This window comes from Salvelinus fontinalis, chromosome 13 (genome assembly GCF_029448725.1).
Source record: "Salvelinus fontinalis isolate EN_2023a chromosome 13, ASM2944872v1, whole genome shotgun sequence".
Lineage (NCBI taxonomy): Eukaryota > Metazoa > Chordata > Actinopteri > Salmoniformes > Salmonidae > Salvelinus > Salvelinus fontinalis.
Window position 1 is genome coordinate 11,783,153 of NC_074677.1, and position 16,834 is coordinate 11,799,986.

Here is a 16,834-nt window from a genome sequence, read left to right on the forward strand (position 1 = left end):
CTTTCGCATCTCTTCCCCTATACGGAATCTGGCAGGATCCCAGGACAGATAGCAGCGCTCACAGTAATTTAGCCCAACAGAGCCGCAGGATTCAAAATAAAATAAAAAGTATATTAAAACACTCAGCTTTTAAACCGAGGTCTTTAGTTCAGGTTTCAGCTTTCGACAGGTTTCAGTTTCGGCATTCAACAGCTTTCAACAACAAACATACGTCGCGCTCTGATTCATCACTCCAGAGAGAGCGTTTCCACTGCTCCAGAGTCCAATGGCAGCGAGCTTTACACCACTGTGTGTGGCTGCTTGGCCATGGAAACCATTTCATAAAGCTCCCGAACAGTTCTTGTGCTGATGTTGCCTCCAGAGGCAGTTTGGAACACGATTTTTACGCGCTTCAGCACTGGGTGGTCCCGTTCTGTGAGGTTGTGTGGCCTACCCCTTCGCGACTGAGCTGTTGTTGCTCCTAGATGTTTCCACTTCACAATAACAGCACTTACAGTTGACCAGGGCAGCTCTAGCAAGGCAGAAATTTAACAAACTGACTTGTTGGAAAGGTGGCATCCTATGATGGTGCCACGTTGAAAGTCACTGAGCTCTTCAGTAAGGCAATTATACTGCCAATGTTTTTTCATGGAGATTGCATGGCTGTGTGTTTGATTTTATACACTTGTCAGCAACGGGTGTGACTGAAATAGCCAAATCCACTAATTTGAAGGGGTGTCCACATACTTTTGTATATGGTAGTGTATACAAAAAAAATGATATATTTTTGTTGCCTCAGGGCAACGTTGTGCAGTTAGGTTACTTTACAGGGCAATATCATGCTAAATGGAAGACATGTAAAATGATGGCCATGATCAATGTTTTTGCCAACATATCCACTAACATTCTCAGGCAAATGGACACAGGGACATTCTATGGTTGAAAGTAGCCTAATGTGGCAGTTAGGATCATACCCTCTGATAGTGAGGACAGCAAGGAAGAATGGGGCCACAGATTCAGGTTTGAGAGGCGGTGAAATACTAGTTCATGCCCAATTTGTATTTTCTTATGAAAATAGTGCTCGTTTCTACTATATTGTCTTACGTAAACCCCTATGAAAACAACCATTTTAACTGAATAACATTTAATCCTATATCATATGGCCAACGTACTGTATGTATATAATCGATAGGCTAGAAAAGCTGATGATTTTATAGTCTTTATTCAACACATTACAAACACAACATTTTTATGAGAGCAAATGCCAGACTAAACACAAACTTTGGCATGAACATAAAATTACACTGGCTGTTCTTCAGAAACAGCAATACTTATGTCATGATCTATGTATCAAAGTTACATGTTCATTGATTTCAGGTCATAAATCAATTTTGTGTTTCTTCCTGGAGTATTCATGGGCTATTTAGAATACACAGAAACACACAAAGATGCAGAACATCCATTACAGGTTGTTCATTTAGGATCACATAAATATATCTCTGGATTTGTGGCAAAAAAGGTGAAGATTTGACAAACATTTTACACATAATAAATAAATAACAAATAAAATGATGGTATACCGACTGATGTATGTACTACTGTATGTTAGAAGAAATCCCAGTACATTTTTCAATGAAAAAAATATATGTTTTATCTTTTGGAATTGCTAAAATTTGAGTTCTGGTGAAATGTGCAAACAAACAAAAACACAGTGAAGTCAATCCAGAAAATATATCCTCTCCTTGAAGGTCATTGATAAGTCTTTATTGTGCGCTGGTCTTCCAAAAACATACAGGTCAGAGAATTAGGTCTTCCTGTATTTGGTTTAAATGGTTCTTCGAGTCATTTGGTGAATATGACTTTGTTGAAGCAAGGGCAATGATAGATCAGTGTCAGTGTCAGTGTCCAACGCAAGTGGTCATGTGGTATTGGTAGTCGTCTCTTTGGGTTATTTGACGTTGAAGACCTTTCTCTGAGGAGATTTCCTAAAGTTCCTGAACTTCATGAGGTCACTTACTGTTGTTCTTCATGATGAGAGGTTGTTTTCCAACATGGTTTTTTCTTTGTTTGTTTAAATTTGCAACATAAAAATGATGACAGGAATCCAACCATTCATAGCATTTGTCCTTTTCTTCATTCACTTATCATTTCATAAAAAGAGAAAAAAGAAGTGTTAACGATCCCCTGTTCTTCCTCCCCATTTCTGTCCCGCCCTCCCTTCTCAGGTGCGTGGCTGTCCTGTATCCTCTTTCTGTCCTTGAGTCCAGACCAGTGGCTCATCTTAGCCCAGCCCCACTCTCCCCCCTCCAGAGGTAGTCCTGTCCAGGGGAGAGAGAATGGTGCTCCCCCCCAAGTCCCCGGCCTGTCCTGTCATCTGGGGGCCTCAACGATACAAGCGATGCCAAGCTGAGGCGCGGGTCGCTATTGCTGATCTTGAACAGGCCACTGGGCCCCAGGAAAGCCTCTCTCTCGCTGGGGAAATGGTTGATCACCGTCTCCAGGTCGTTAAACACCGCTGTGTCGCTCAGTTGCTTCCTACTACACAGCCGGTGCCGCCGCAGCACCACGATGCCCGCCGCTAGGCCAAGGGCAAGTAACGCCAGGATGCAAGAGGCGGTGAGGGTGGCGGAGGAAGGCTTATTTGTCAGTCGGGATGCAGGCTGGAAGCTGAGCTGCAGCGTGAACTCACAGCTAGGTCCCATGAAACCTGTCGGACACTGACACACAGGACCCGTGAAGTGGGTGAAGCAGGTGCCGCCATTCTGGCAGGGCTGGGCGCTGGCACCGCGGCCACAGGCGTCCGAACGCACACTGCAGTTCTTGCCGGCGTAGCCCAATGTGCACGAGCATGTGTAGTCGTCCACGCTGTCCTGGCAGGTGCCAGCATTCTGGCAGGGTACTGAGGCACAGTCGTCGATGTTGATCTGGCAGTTGGCACCGGTAAACCCGGAGCGGCAGCGGCATAGCACGCTCTGACCCAGGTCTAGACACTCACCACCTATAAGACAACATATGACATGGCTCCACTTAGTACAGTGCAGCCTACCACATTCTGAAGTAGTACAAGATGGGGTACATGGGATATCGCGCTGTTGCCACTTCTTAAGTCTTCATGACTTCTGTCTTTATCAAAATAACATGATTCTGTCAACAGATTGGGATGCGATGACTAACGAGGAACTTTTGTTCCCATGTCACTAATAATTTGGACAAATCACAATTTCGCAGGTGCTCGCATCTTTCAAATTTCAGAAGGGGAGAGAACATTTGGCCTATAGACTTTCCCCGAACATGTAGAGAGCGAGTGGAGCTTACGCTCCTCGCTCTAGTAACACATCTCCCCCCAGAACTTAATCAACCATCTGATGCAATTACACAAGATTTTAGTTCTGTGTTTCCGAGAATAACATTTTATTGACTTTCTCTAGGAAGATGTGCTTAGGTTGTGTGCATTGATATACTTTGAAAACATGTATTCATTCATTGTTCAACCAGCCAAGTCCAGTACTTCATTAGCAAGTACTACCAGCAGGTGCATACTTGAACCAATAGAGGTCATCAGAACCAAGACAAGCTCCTCTCCATCCACTTTCACCTGCTTCCACATTTTTTTGGAGCAGGTGAACTGTTTTAAGTTCCTGAGCCTAATCATCTCGTCCGATCTGACATAGTCAGCCAACACAAATGCCTCTCTTTCCTGAGGCGCCTGAGGAAGTTTGGCATGAGCACACGCACTCTAGTTAACTTCTACAGAGTCACGGTAGAGAGCATCCTGGCTGGATCCATCACCGTGTGGTATGGTAAAACCAACACACAAGACCACAAAAGGCTTCAGAGGGTAGTGTTCAATGCAGAGACTCATTGGCACTACCCTCCCCTCCATCGAGGCCATCTATGCTGACAGATTCCGCACTAGAGCCCAAAAGACAGTATGGTACCCCAGCCACCCAGCCAAGTGCACTGTTCTCCCAGCTACCATCTATTCTAGGCGGAGATATGAGCATCAAGACCTCCACTACCAGGTTCAAGAATAGATTTTATCCCGGTGCAATCCGCCTGTTAAAACAAGGAACCTGCCTGCTGTTTTTATCCTACTTTTGGCACTTGAGCACATATGACTGGACTGTTTATGATCTTACCACGTTTAAAAAATGTGTGACGTTTTGTTTTATGTAAACAAAGTCAGATCCGCTGCGTTGATAGGCAGGTCTGTCTCACCGTCTGTGTTCTGCTGTAGAATTGAATAGAGCGCAATCACCGCTGCTTTGTATCCTTTGTTAGTGGTCAAGAGAGCATTGTCGAAATCAAAACCCAACCCTCAAGTGAGTCATGACGAACTCACTTACAAAACTCTGTTTTAGACAAGACTGACTTTATGAACAAAATTATACTATTTACACTTTGTAGTCAATTTAGACACTGGAATAAATGTTTCTGAATAACATCGATGCCACAGGCTTTTTTTCAGATAAGTTGTTTATTGCCTTCAGTTGCACTTTAATACTTGCAAATGTAAAAAAATACTTGAACTTGATACACTACAGACTCACCATTCAGACATGGGCTGTTGCTGCAGCGGTCCAGTTTCTTCTCGCAGTTGGAGCCGGTGTATGTGGGAGGGCAACGGCAGGTATAGCCCCCCGTTAGCGTCTCAATGCAGGTACCCCCGTTGAAGCAAGGCCCGTCGGCACACGTCATGGCAATGATCTCACAGTTCTTCCCATAGAAGCCCTGGGGGCAGGTGCACGAGTAGTCGTTCTCCAGGTCCTAAAGAGAGAGAGTATTGTCATTAGAGTATTTTCGAGTACTGTCGAGAGTATTGTTGTTAGAGAGACACCTAGACTGGGCGTTTGGCTTTTTACAATCCATAGATGATCCATGATTACTGATCATGTTTCTGACATTGTCTTATTTTAACATATTTATTACTAGAATGTGTTTGTTACACTGTGTTTGTGTCAAGGATACATTTCCATTTTACCCTCAAATGGACAATTAAGTTAAGTAAAAAAATTAAACATGGCATTCCAAGTTAATTAAAATAAAAGTTTGTTTAACACACAATTAAACATTCAATTGAACAACCCCTATTTCCTGCAAGCAGAAATATTACTCACATTGCAGCTGCCTCCGTTCTTGCAGGGGTTGCTGTCACACTCATTGGTCTCCAGCTCACAGTTGGTGCCGCTGTAGCCCGAGCGGCAGGTACAGGTGTAGCTGCCCTGGCCTGTGTTGGTGCAGGTGGCATCGTTGGCACATGGCCGGTGGTTGGTGCAGTAGTTGAGGTCCTGGTCACAGAAGAGGCCGCCCCAACCCTCCTTGCAGTCACACTGCCATGGCTGGCCGCAGGTGCCATGGAGGCAGCCTGGGTAACGCACACACTCATTGCATGAGGGCCCCTGCCAGCCCATCCTGCACTTGCAGTCCCCAGGGGCCTCGCAGTAGCCGTGCCTCTCGCTGCAGTCCACCGAGCAGATGGCTGGAGGGAGGAGGGGAGAGATGGGAGGGTGATTACAATGAATGGGCAGATTGGGCACCCCCCCTGCGCTTTACATCACAGAACATACACACACACAACCCTGTCTGCCCCCCCCCCCCCCCCCCAGCCCCGTCTCAGACTTCAACTGTTTAAGTATTAAACCAAGCAGCTGGTGAGCACACAACCGCAGGAACAGAAGCCAGTTCTTTATTTTCTCCCTCTGACTCACGCACACCCGCAACACACAGACACACAGCATCTCCAACATGTGTCCCTGGCAGTCACGGTTCTTTCTCCCTTTGTTAAAGGGGAACAAAAGGCAGATTGAACTCCACAAGCAGTCAGCAGTTAAAACAATAACAAAGCCACTCCCTGCCACTGTTTCACCAAAATGGAGCACTCTCAAATCCATAGACAGAGCTATAAATGCAAGGACTGACCATCCATGGTATTAAAATTATAGGTTACATTTTTTTAGGCTATACAGTGTTTGTTTACATTTACTTTGTTTGCAAACATTGGAGTAAAACAAAGGTGATATTTTGGTTTCTGATGGGACACAATAGTTGATCTAAGCTCATGGGGCATTTATAAGTTATATTCTTCAAGAATCAATGGGTACAAAATGGATGTAGTTACTGCAGATTGCCCCTTTAAGACTCCTGCAATTATGCCTGTCTAAAATAATAGAATGGCTGGTTAAAGGATTAAAGTGAAATTCTTTAGGGAGACGTAATCTTAATTTAGAAATAACTTGACACAAACATTTTCATAAAACAAGGGTGAATTAATGTGTTGCATATGCTTCATTGTTGGTGTGATTGTGTAGGCCTGTATGTAATAATTATTGTGATTAGGCCTGTATGTAATCATTATTGTGATTAGGTCTGTATGTAATCATTATTGTGATTAGGTCTGTATGTAATAATTATTGTCACCAATCATTCAGGTCTAAATGCTGCCTAAATGCTGTCCTTGTGATACCTTTAAAAAGTATTAATTGTGTTTTCACCAAGGAGAATGCCAATTATAACATCAACCTCATTGATCAATTAATAATTGCGTGCACTGTGCAGTCTATCCACAATAGGCCTATACAGTGCAGTCCGTCCAAACTGGTTGACAACATCTGAGTCTGGACAGTAACGTAGCCTAAAGTCATTGACGTTAACTCGATTGTACTTACGATCAGAACAGTAGTTGCCCTTCCAGCCCTCCAGACAGTGTTTGTTCCCCTCCTCGTCACAGGTGTAGTGGCCCAAAGTGTCGTCGCGGGGTCTGCAGTACTCCGCGCAGCTATCGCCAAAGTAGTACTCGTCACAGAATACGTGGTAGGAGTAGCGCAGCTCGCTCTGCTCTCCGAAGTGGACGTCTTGAGACCAGTCCTCGCCGATGGCCAGTCTTCTTCTGGTTGCCAAGCGGCTGACAAGGTTGTTTTGGTTGTCTGAAATATACAATAACATGTGTATTTTAGTAGCCCATTGACATACTGAATGTTTGAACTTAGGTAGGCTGTTAAGAAAGGCTATACTATGTCTACTGCAACAACACCTTACCTGTGTATTCTGTAGGGGTTTCTGCGTTCCATGCTTCAAGTATCAGCGAAAATGTTCCCTGGAATAGAGGTAAATCCTGGGTTAAAGTTTACGCAATAATGATATACAGTAACATAATTTATATTTCCATGTGTAACATTTATGTATAAACGGTTATTTACCGGCCACTTGAAATGGAACGGTATTCTAATTGGAGCGCTGCTGGAAATCGAGGTCTGATCTGCGCGGATGACGTTGGTGTGTCCGGTTCCAAACGTGCATGGTGGCTCCGCATGGATAACGTCCTCCGAGTGTTTTAGACAAATTCGGAAAAATATGTGGCAGTCTCTATGCCTTCTGCATATGCGGTGGGCAGTGTTGAACGAATGGACTTTCAGCTCGAACACACCAGAGGACGATACCTACCAAGAGAAGAACGAAATCATATTTAAGCTGTGTGTAAAGCAAGGCAATATTGAATGGTTCCTTATTGTTACGTTTCGTACTTACCACTTGCATTACAACCAAAGCCAAGACACATCTAAAAGGTAGTGAGGCCATTTATGGCAGTTGTTTGGTTGGTAGCTATACAACAATCCGCAGGTGTATGCATTCGTTGTGTCCAATAGAAGTGACACGCGCTTATTCCCAAAAAATCAAATAGCTAAAGCTGTAGAAACATATCCTTGCAGTCACACCATAAAATAAGTGTGAAAAGGCATTAAAAAGTCCTCACTCGTTCCTTTTCCCTGGTCTTCACTTGTTTTGTTTCTGGTGCTTAATGAGATTGATTGGGTTTTATACCCCCGATGCGCCCCCTTCACGCGTTAGGAGGCGGGACAGGGAAAACCCAAGGGACAACCAGTAGATGTGGGATGCGTGTGGATTTGGTGCTAATTAAATGTCAGCGAAATTTTTTAAATTGTATGAAACCTGCATCTAAAACGGCATGTTTAAACCTACATATTTAATTATTCAACTCCTATCAGACATAAAAAATAAATACAAAATTGGAAACATGTAAAGAGAAAGTTGTTAATTTAAGAACTTTAGCCTACCGGTATTAAATTGTTTATTAATTGATAGACAGTATCACCTGACGGACTAGGCTACATTTGTGGTTATAGGTGGTTATAACCTATTATTTGATACAGCCTATATACTTAGGCTTATAATTTATATTCCAAATTATTTTTTTTCACAAAACGTTGGCATAATAATTAATTGCCCTTATTGTTTTTTTGGGAGGCTAAATATCGATCTGAAGGCAGTAGGGAAGAATTGCATGGTCTGTCCTTTCTTCAGTCCAAAAATAATTGCTCAGACGCGTGCTAGCCGACAAAAGCAGACAGGTTACGGATAAGACCTTTCATTGTGCGCCTCGGGGATATTCGGGGGTCTATTGTTAAGTGGTTGAATTGGAGTTTTGGATATCATGGCAGTTGCCTTTGTGTGAACTCCATTCGAACAGCTGTATGGTAATCAATGGCACATGGTCTACGGTGCGGTGTCCCCACACACTATTGTTTCCTCGAACCATCCTTCCCAACTGCGCGCTACTTTCTTAATGCATATTGATTTAGGGGGCACCAACAGTGGTATTTCCAGCATCTGTCGTGCATGGGCCTTTTGCCAGTATAGCCTATAGGCCTACATCATTATTTCATAAACTGTATTAGGGGGGTGAATGAATCAAATGCATACCACAGGCTATCAATAATGATCATCTGCCCAATAGCGTCTATTAACATTGGACATTTGCAAAGTATTGAGTGGCAGTAGCCTGCCACTGGGCAAAAACAGTAAACCTAAAACCTAAATCCAATGACAGGGTGACATTTTTGGTTGATTTCACGTTGTTTGACAACTCAACCAAATAAAAAAAAACTGTGCCCAGTGGGCTAGTTAAGCTATACGATACTTTAGACCATGCACTTCAATAACCTTAATATTCAAACAGTTACTATGGGATGTTGTACTATATAGTCCATGTAACTGTTAGCCTACTATATAATCTCCTACCAATAATATGGGTAGCCGAGTGCGTTTTATACAGAGAATAGATTCATTATTTGTTCTTATAAATTGCGCAGAGATGTTGAAGTAACCAGTTTATTGAGAACAAACCCTTCTTTCAAGCAGTCATAAAAATTGCTTCACTCCAAAGTGTGTGATTTAGAGGGGGAAGGGCCACTGCTGTTCGCTCGTACATTCATATTCTAACGAGCGAGAGGCGCGTGGCATCAATGAACCACACATTAGCCCTGGCACACTTCTATGCTACAACACTAATTCACGTCAATCCGTGAAGTTGGGCATAGATCAGTCAACAGATGTAGCATAATGAAAGGAGTTCTCACCGCATAGAAATATAAAGAAATGTTCAACAGAAATAAATATGAAAAGCTTAAAAAGGCCCTTTGTCGCTCAGTTGGTAGAGCATGGCATTTGCAACGCCAGGATAGTGGGTTCGATTCCCGGGCCGTAAAATGTATGCACGCATGACTAAGTCGCTTTGAATAAAAGCGTCTGCTAAATGGTATACACTGAGTGTACAAAACTTTAGGAAGACACATTTCAGTTGAAGGCGTTCAGTTGTACAACTTACTAGGTATCCTCCTTTCAAATCAATCAAATAAAATGTTATTGATCACATACACATGGTTAGCAGATAATATTGCGAGTGTAGCGAAATGCTTATGCTTCTAGATCTGACAGTGCAGCAGTATCTAACAGGTAATATCTAACAATTCCACAACAAAACCTAATATCTAACAAATTCCACAACAAAACTTAATAGCCACAATCTAGTAAAGGAATGCAGCAAAGCACCCCCACAATATGATTCTGCCACCCCCGTGCTTCACGGTTGGGATGGTGTTCTTCGGCGTGTTCTTCGGCTTGCAAGCCTCCCCCTTTTTCCTCCAAACATAACGATGGTCATTATGGCCAAACAGTTCTATTTTTGTTTCATCAGACCAGAGGACATTTCTCCAAAAAGTACGATCTTTGTCCCCATGTGCAGTTGCAAACCGTAGTCTGGCTTTTTTATGGCGGTTTTGGAGCAGTGGCTTCTTCATTGCTGTGCAGCCTATCAGGTTATGTCGATATAGGACTTGTTTTACTGTGGATATACAGTGGGGCAAAAAAAGTATTTAGGCAGCCACCAATTGTGCAAGTTCTCCCACTTAAAAAGATGAGAGAGGCCTGTAATTTTCATCATAGGTACACTTCAACTATGACAGACAAAATGAGAAAAAAAATCCAGAAAATCATATTGTAGGATTTTTAATGAATTTATTTGCAAATTATGGTGGAAAATAAGTATTTGGTCAATAACAAAAGTTTATCTCAATACTTTGTTATATACCCTTTGTTGGCAATAACAGAGGTCAAACGTTTTCAGTAAGTCTTCACAAGGTTTTCACACACTGTCACACACTGTTTCACACACTTTTTTCTGAGGTCTTGGCTGATTTCTTTTGACTTTCCCATGATGTCAAGCAAAGAGGCACTGAGTTTGAAGGTAGGCCTTGAAATACATCCACAGGTGCACCTCCAATTGACTCAAATGATGTCAATTAGCCTATCAGAAGCTTCTCAAGCCATGACATCATTTTCTGGAATTTTCCAAGCTGTTTAAAGTCAATTTAGTGTATGTAAACTTCTGACCCACTGGAATTGTGATACAGTGAATTATAAGTGAAATAATCTGTCTGTAAACAATTGTTGGAAAAATTACTTGTGTCATGCACAAAGTAGATGTCCTAACCGACTTGCCAAAACTATAGTTTGTGAACAAGAAATTTGTGGAGTGGTTGAAAAACTAGTTTTAATGACTCCAACCTAAGTGTATGTAAAACTTCCAACTTCAACTGTACATACCCCAACCAGAAGCCATGGATTACGGGCAACATCCGCTAAAGGGTAGAGCTGCCACTTTCAAGAAGTGGGACTCTAACCCGGAAGCTTATAAGAAACCCGCTATGCCCTCCAACGAACCATCAAACAGTCAAAGCATCAATACAGGACTAAGATCGAATCGTACTACAACAGCACCAACGCTCGTTGGATGTGGCAGGGCTTGCAAACTATTACAGACTGCTAAGGGAAGCACAGCCAAGAGCTGCCCAGTGACACAAGCCTACCAGACGACCTAAATTACTTCTATGCTCGCTTTGAGGCAAGTAACACTGAAATATGCATGAGAGCATCAGCTGTTCCGGACAACTGTGTGATCACTCTCTCTGCAGCCAATGTTTTTTTATTTTACCGTTATTTAACTAGGCAAGTCGGTTAAGAACAAATTCTTATTTTCAATGATGGCCTAGGAACTGCCTTGTTCAGGGGCAGAATGACAGAGTTTTACCTTGTCAGCTTTAAACAGGTCAACATTCACAAGGCCGCAGGGCCAGACGGATTACCAGGACGTATACTCCGAGCATGCGCTGATCAACTGGCAAGTGTCTTCACTAACATTTTCAACCTTTCCCTATCGGAGTGTAATACCAACATGTTTCAAGCAGACCACCATAGTCCCTGTGCCCAAGAACACTAAGGTAACCTGCCTAAATGACTATCGACCCATAACACTCACGTCTGTAGCCATGAAGTGCTTTGAAAGGCTGCTCATGGCTCACATCAACACCATTATCCCAGAAACCCTAGACCCACTCCAATTTGCATACCGCCCCAACAGATCCACAGATGATGCAATCTCTATTGCACTCCATACTGCCCTTTCCCACCTGGACAAAAGGAACACTTATGTGAGAATGCTATTCATTGACTACAGCTCAAGCTCAACACCATAGTGCCCTCAAAGCTCATCACTAAGCTAAGGACCATGGGACTAAACACCTCCCTCTGCAACTGGATCCTGGACTTCCTGACGGGCCACCCCCCAGGTGGTAAGGGTAGGTAACAACACATCCTCCATGCTGATCCTCGCCCTTCAGGGCTGCATGCTCAAACCTCTCCTGTACTCCCTGTTCACTCCTGACTGCATGGCCAGGCACGACTCCAACACCATCATTAAGTTTGCCAATGACACAACAGTGGTAGGCCTGATCCCCGACAATGACGAGACAGCCTATAGGAAGCAGGTCACAGACCTGACCGTGTGGTGCAAGAAAAAAAACCTCTCCCTCAAATGATGAAGACAAAGGAGATAATTGTGGACTACAGGAAAAGGAGTACCGAGCACACCCCCATTCTTGGCATCCACATAACCAACAAACTAGTGTAGCAGTGTGATGTTGTTCCCCTAGATTATGCACCAAGTTGCACACAAGGACCAATTCAAATAGGCCAGGTCAAGAGGGGATGTTAATAATTTGATAATAAAAATAATAATAATTCAGTGTATTTTTTTATTTAATTACAGCTGCATAGCTAATGTTTTTATTTGGTGTACAAACACTTTTTCATATCAATATTGTACATACATGTGATTGTAAAAGTTTTGTATATTTTGGTTTGGCCCATCGCGGGTTATCTGTATTTCCGTACCCCCTTATTGTTTTCTTTTGCCTGACCTTCGGCTAGCAAGGTATGTTGTCCTTGGCTCCGAAATTGTTTAATATAAAACCGTCATAATGTTACACAATGTACTGTTATGCAACCATAAGTTGGTTACAATGTGGATAATATAAAGATTTATGTTAACAAGTTTCACAAAGCTCGCTAACTAGGGTATCTATTGTAACTTGTCAGTACTTGGGACAGTGTTTGAGTGAGTGTCCATGTGCTTGCGCAGGTGCCTGAGAGCTAGGACTGCACCAAGGGTTAACATAATGTGTGTTGTCTCTTCGTGTGCAGGTATGTTTTTTATTTTGTCCAAATTATGTTCTGTGTCATTTTACTTGTATTGAATGGTGTGCTGTTGTGCATTGAATGTGTGCACGCAGCACCTGTTATTTCCTTTTGGTTCTCTTTTGCCTGACCTTCGGCTAGAAAGGTGCCTGAGAGATGTGACTGCGCCAAGGGTTAACATAATGTGTGTTGTCTCTTCGTGTGCAGGGCAAATAAAAAGATTTCAACTAGCAGACCGTCAGTTGTGGCAGCGTCCTAATTAAAAGTACACAACGCAGAATGAACCACGCTATACTAGCATGGTCCAAGCACACTAAGACAGTCGTGAAGAGGGTACGACAAAACCTATTCCCCCTCAGGAGACTGAAAATATTTGGCATGGATCCTCAGATCCTCAAAAGGTTGTACAACTGCACCATCGAGAGCATCCTGACGGGTTGCATCACTGCCTGGTATGGCAACTACTCGCCCTCCGACCGCAAGTTGCGTACGGCCCAGTACATCACTGGGGCCAAGCTTCCTGCCATCCAGGATCTCTATACCAGGTGGTGTCAGAGGAAGGCCCTAAATTGTCAAAAAGACTCCAGCCACCCTATTACATAGTCCTATTCTCTTCACATACAGTAATGATGGTTCTATTTTACTCTTTCTCATACCATGTTTTATAGCTACCTTTTCATCATATACAGTAGTAGTAGGTCAAAGCATCTTATCTCAATATCGCACTCTGTTCCTCAGTAAGTTAGCATACCTGTTGTCTTTGTATGCGGACCAATGCTGTGCATATCTATAGGTATATCTGAGAGGTCTTTGTGTCAAGGAGCAGATGGACTGTGTGCCTGGTCTCGCTCCCTCTCTGGTGCCGTTTCATTTGTATCCCCTCGAGGGATGTGACACAAGCCTGCCATGGGGCATGGGAACCTGGGAAGAGGATTCACAGAGTTACCCCTGCCCTCCCATCAAAAGGACAAGCATCTGCCTGGTTCACAATACAGCTGCCCAGAGACCCTTTCCCTAAAGGGAGAGTTGGGGGAGAATCAGGCCAAGTTCCCCAGACCCTCAGGGGAAAAGCCAGGCTGTTCTGGCCACTACTCCTACCTCCCTACCCCAGACTGCAGTCTGACTGTGGGACGGGACAGAAGGAGGGTTGGGGGTTGTGCTGGAGCATGTGGCTGGGTGTGGTAGGTTGTGTTCATTGATATGCTGCTCATGTGCAAGCATGTGGGATAAGTGTATGTAGGGTAAGTATGTGTGTGTCTATGTGATGTTATAGCTATTTTTCATGTGTGTGTAATACAAGGTCCCTTGCGGGCCACAAACTCTTATTGCTTGGCCCAAAGACGAACACCCCAACCACAAACCAAATAAGAATATCTCTATTGTCAGATATTGTAAGGTGTGTATCAACAAGGGTAATTTGTGTGTTTGAGGCAGGGATGTGCAAGTCTCTCGTCTTTTCATTTTGCATCTGCCATGTCCAAGAAAACAATGGCTAAATACATTGATATCCCTCCCCGTCTTTAAATATTTTTATCCTAAACTATCCGTTTCCAAAAAGTCTAAACTTCCACAAACAAATCACTTCCTGGATATAATTGTTATCATAAACAAATGAGGTGAAATACATAACATTAAATGGTTTATCAGCTTGAGGAAGAGACGTAAATTTTACAATGTGACTCACAATTCTCTTTGCCTCATGTGGTAGCATGATGATAATTCAATACAGGATAAGCCTATAGCAAGATCTGCCTGTCTTCACTCCTACCTCTCCTCCTGTCCCTCGCTCCCCATATCCCTCACTCTCTCCTCCTGTCCCTCGCTCTCCCCATATCCCTCCCTCTCTCCTCCTGTCCCTCGCTCCCCATATCCCTCCCTCGCTCCCTATATCCCTGCCTCTATCCTCCTGTCCATCACTCTTCCCATATCCCTCCCTCTCTCCTCCTGTCCCTCGCTCCCCATATCCCTCCCTCTCTCCTCCTGTCCCTCGCTCCCCATATCCCTCCCTCGCCCCTCCTGTCCCTCGCTCCCCATATCCCTGCATCTATCCTCCTGTCCCTCGCTCCCCATATCCCTGCCGCTATCCTCCTGTCTCTCGCTCCCCATATCCCTGCCTCTATCCTCCTGTCCCTCGCTACGCATATCCCTCCCTCTATCCACCTGTCCCTCGCTCCCTATATCCCTGACTCTATCCTCCTGTCCCTCCCTCCCTCCTCCTGTCCTTCGCTCCCCATATCCCTCCCTCCTCCTGTCCCTCGCTCCCCATATCCCTCCCTCGCTCCCCATATCCCTGCCTCTATCCTCCTGTCCCTCGCTCCCCATATCCCTGCCTCTATCCTCCTTTCTCTCGCTCCCTATATCCCTGCCTCTATCCTCCTGTCCCTCGCTCCCATATCCCTCCCTCTCCTCCTGTCCCTCACTCCCCATATCCCTCCTTCGCTCCTCATATCCCTCGCTTTCCCCATATCCATTCCTCTATCCTCCTGTCCCTCGCTCCCCATATCCCTGCCTCTATCCTCCTGTCTCTCGCTCCCTATATCCCTGCCTCTATCCTCTTGTCCCTCGCTCCCATATCCCTCCCTCTCCTCCTGTCCCTCACTCCTCAAATCTCTCCCTCTCGCCTCATATCCTTCCCTCTCCTGTCCCTCGCTCCTCATATCCCTGCCTCTATCCTCCTGTCCCTCACTCCCCATATCCCTCCTTCGCTCCTCATATCCCTCTCTTTCCCCATATCCCTCCCTCTCTCCTCCTGTCCCTCGCTCCCCATATCTCTCCCTCGCTCCTCCTGTCCCTCGCTCTCCCCATATCCCTCCCTCTCTCCATATCCCTCCCCTCACTCCCCATATCCCTCCCTCGCTCTTCCTGCCCCTCGCTCCCCATATCCCTGCCTCTATCCTCCTGTCCCTCACTCCCCATATCCCTCCCTCTCTCCTCCTGTCCCTCCCTCTCTCCTCCTGTCCCTCGCTCCTCATATCCCTCCCTCTCCTCCTGTTCCTCACTCCTCATATCCCTCCCTCTCTCCTCATATCCTTCCCTCTCCTCCTGTCCCTCGCTCCTCATATCCCTCTCTCTCTCCTCATATCCTTCCCTCTCCTCCTGTCCCTCGCTCCTCATATCCTTCCCTCCCCATATCCCTCGCTCTCCTCCTGGAGCTACTCTGGCAGATGGGAGATGAAAGGCAGGGCAGGAGGGACGAGGGAACAGGAACAGGTGGGGGTGAAATGAGAAGAGAGAAAAGGGCAGAGGTCAACAGGGGCTAAAAGAAACGGGGGAGGGTACTTGCGGAGGAGGAGAGATCGATCAATTTTACTTTTCTTTTGGCCTCTCTAAATCCACAACTCTTTTCACCAGATGTCAGTTAAGTCTATAGCCCAGTGGCGACCTTCTTTTGAGAGGTCAACTGGAAATCTACGAGCACACACACAACGTTGTCTTGGAATGGTAAAGTTATTGTAACATATCTTAGGTTCAGGTTGCAATGGCCCTCACCAATGTTTTTTGATTCTTCCTGTGACTATAAAGGTTGTACATTTGTTATGCCAGTGCAGACATTACCTCCTGCTGCATGTTTGACTTGGCTGAATAGGGACATCATTTAATCCCTTCATTTGAATGAGGTTCGGCCCCATAATGCTATCAGCAAGACCAGAGTAGTGATCTTTTTCAGGGAAATTGGAAGGAATTTAACATTTAGTATAATTTCTTGGCAGGAAGGAAGCATCCATTTGGAACCCATAAAATGTTCAAAGTAAATAAGTATTGAACATATTTTCTCAATCCAGTTTAGGAGAACAAGTCATGAATCTCCGTTTCACTACTCTGATCGGATGTCTAAACAAATAGCCAGGAGGAGAGATGTAAAAAGGCTAGAATACCGATGCCAAGGTTGACAAGCTGTATTTCATCAGTGTATTGCTTTATAAACATGCCATCCAGGGACAGACATGTTTACCACTCTGGCTTGAGTTATCTTACTAAAATTAAAGGAGAAGGGATCCAACAACAGTGATGAATACAGCTGCACATT

General features: G+C 44.5%; 1 protein-coding gene across 1 annotated transcript; it reads right to left on the bottom strand.

The window, feature by feature from the left end:
- Nucleotides 1–1,185: 1,185 nt before the first annotated feature.
- dlb (deltaB) lies at nt 1,186–7,773 on the bottom strand. The gene is made up of 7 exons (XM_055941696.1): nt 7,504–7,773; nt 7,176–7,415; nt 7,015–7,072; nt 6,645–6,902; nt 5,097–5,458; nt 4,530–4,746; nt 1,186–2,977 (listed from the first exon to the last, which is right to left on the bottom strand). The coding sequence occupies exons 1-7, from the start codon at nt 7,552–7,554 to the stop codon at nt 2,256–2,258; spliced, it is 1,908 nt and encodes a 635-aa protein (XP_055797671.1). The 5' UTR covers nt 7,555–7,773; the 3' UTR covers nt 1,186–2,255.
- Nucleotides 7,774–16,834: the final 9,061 nt, after the last annotated feature.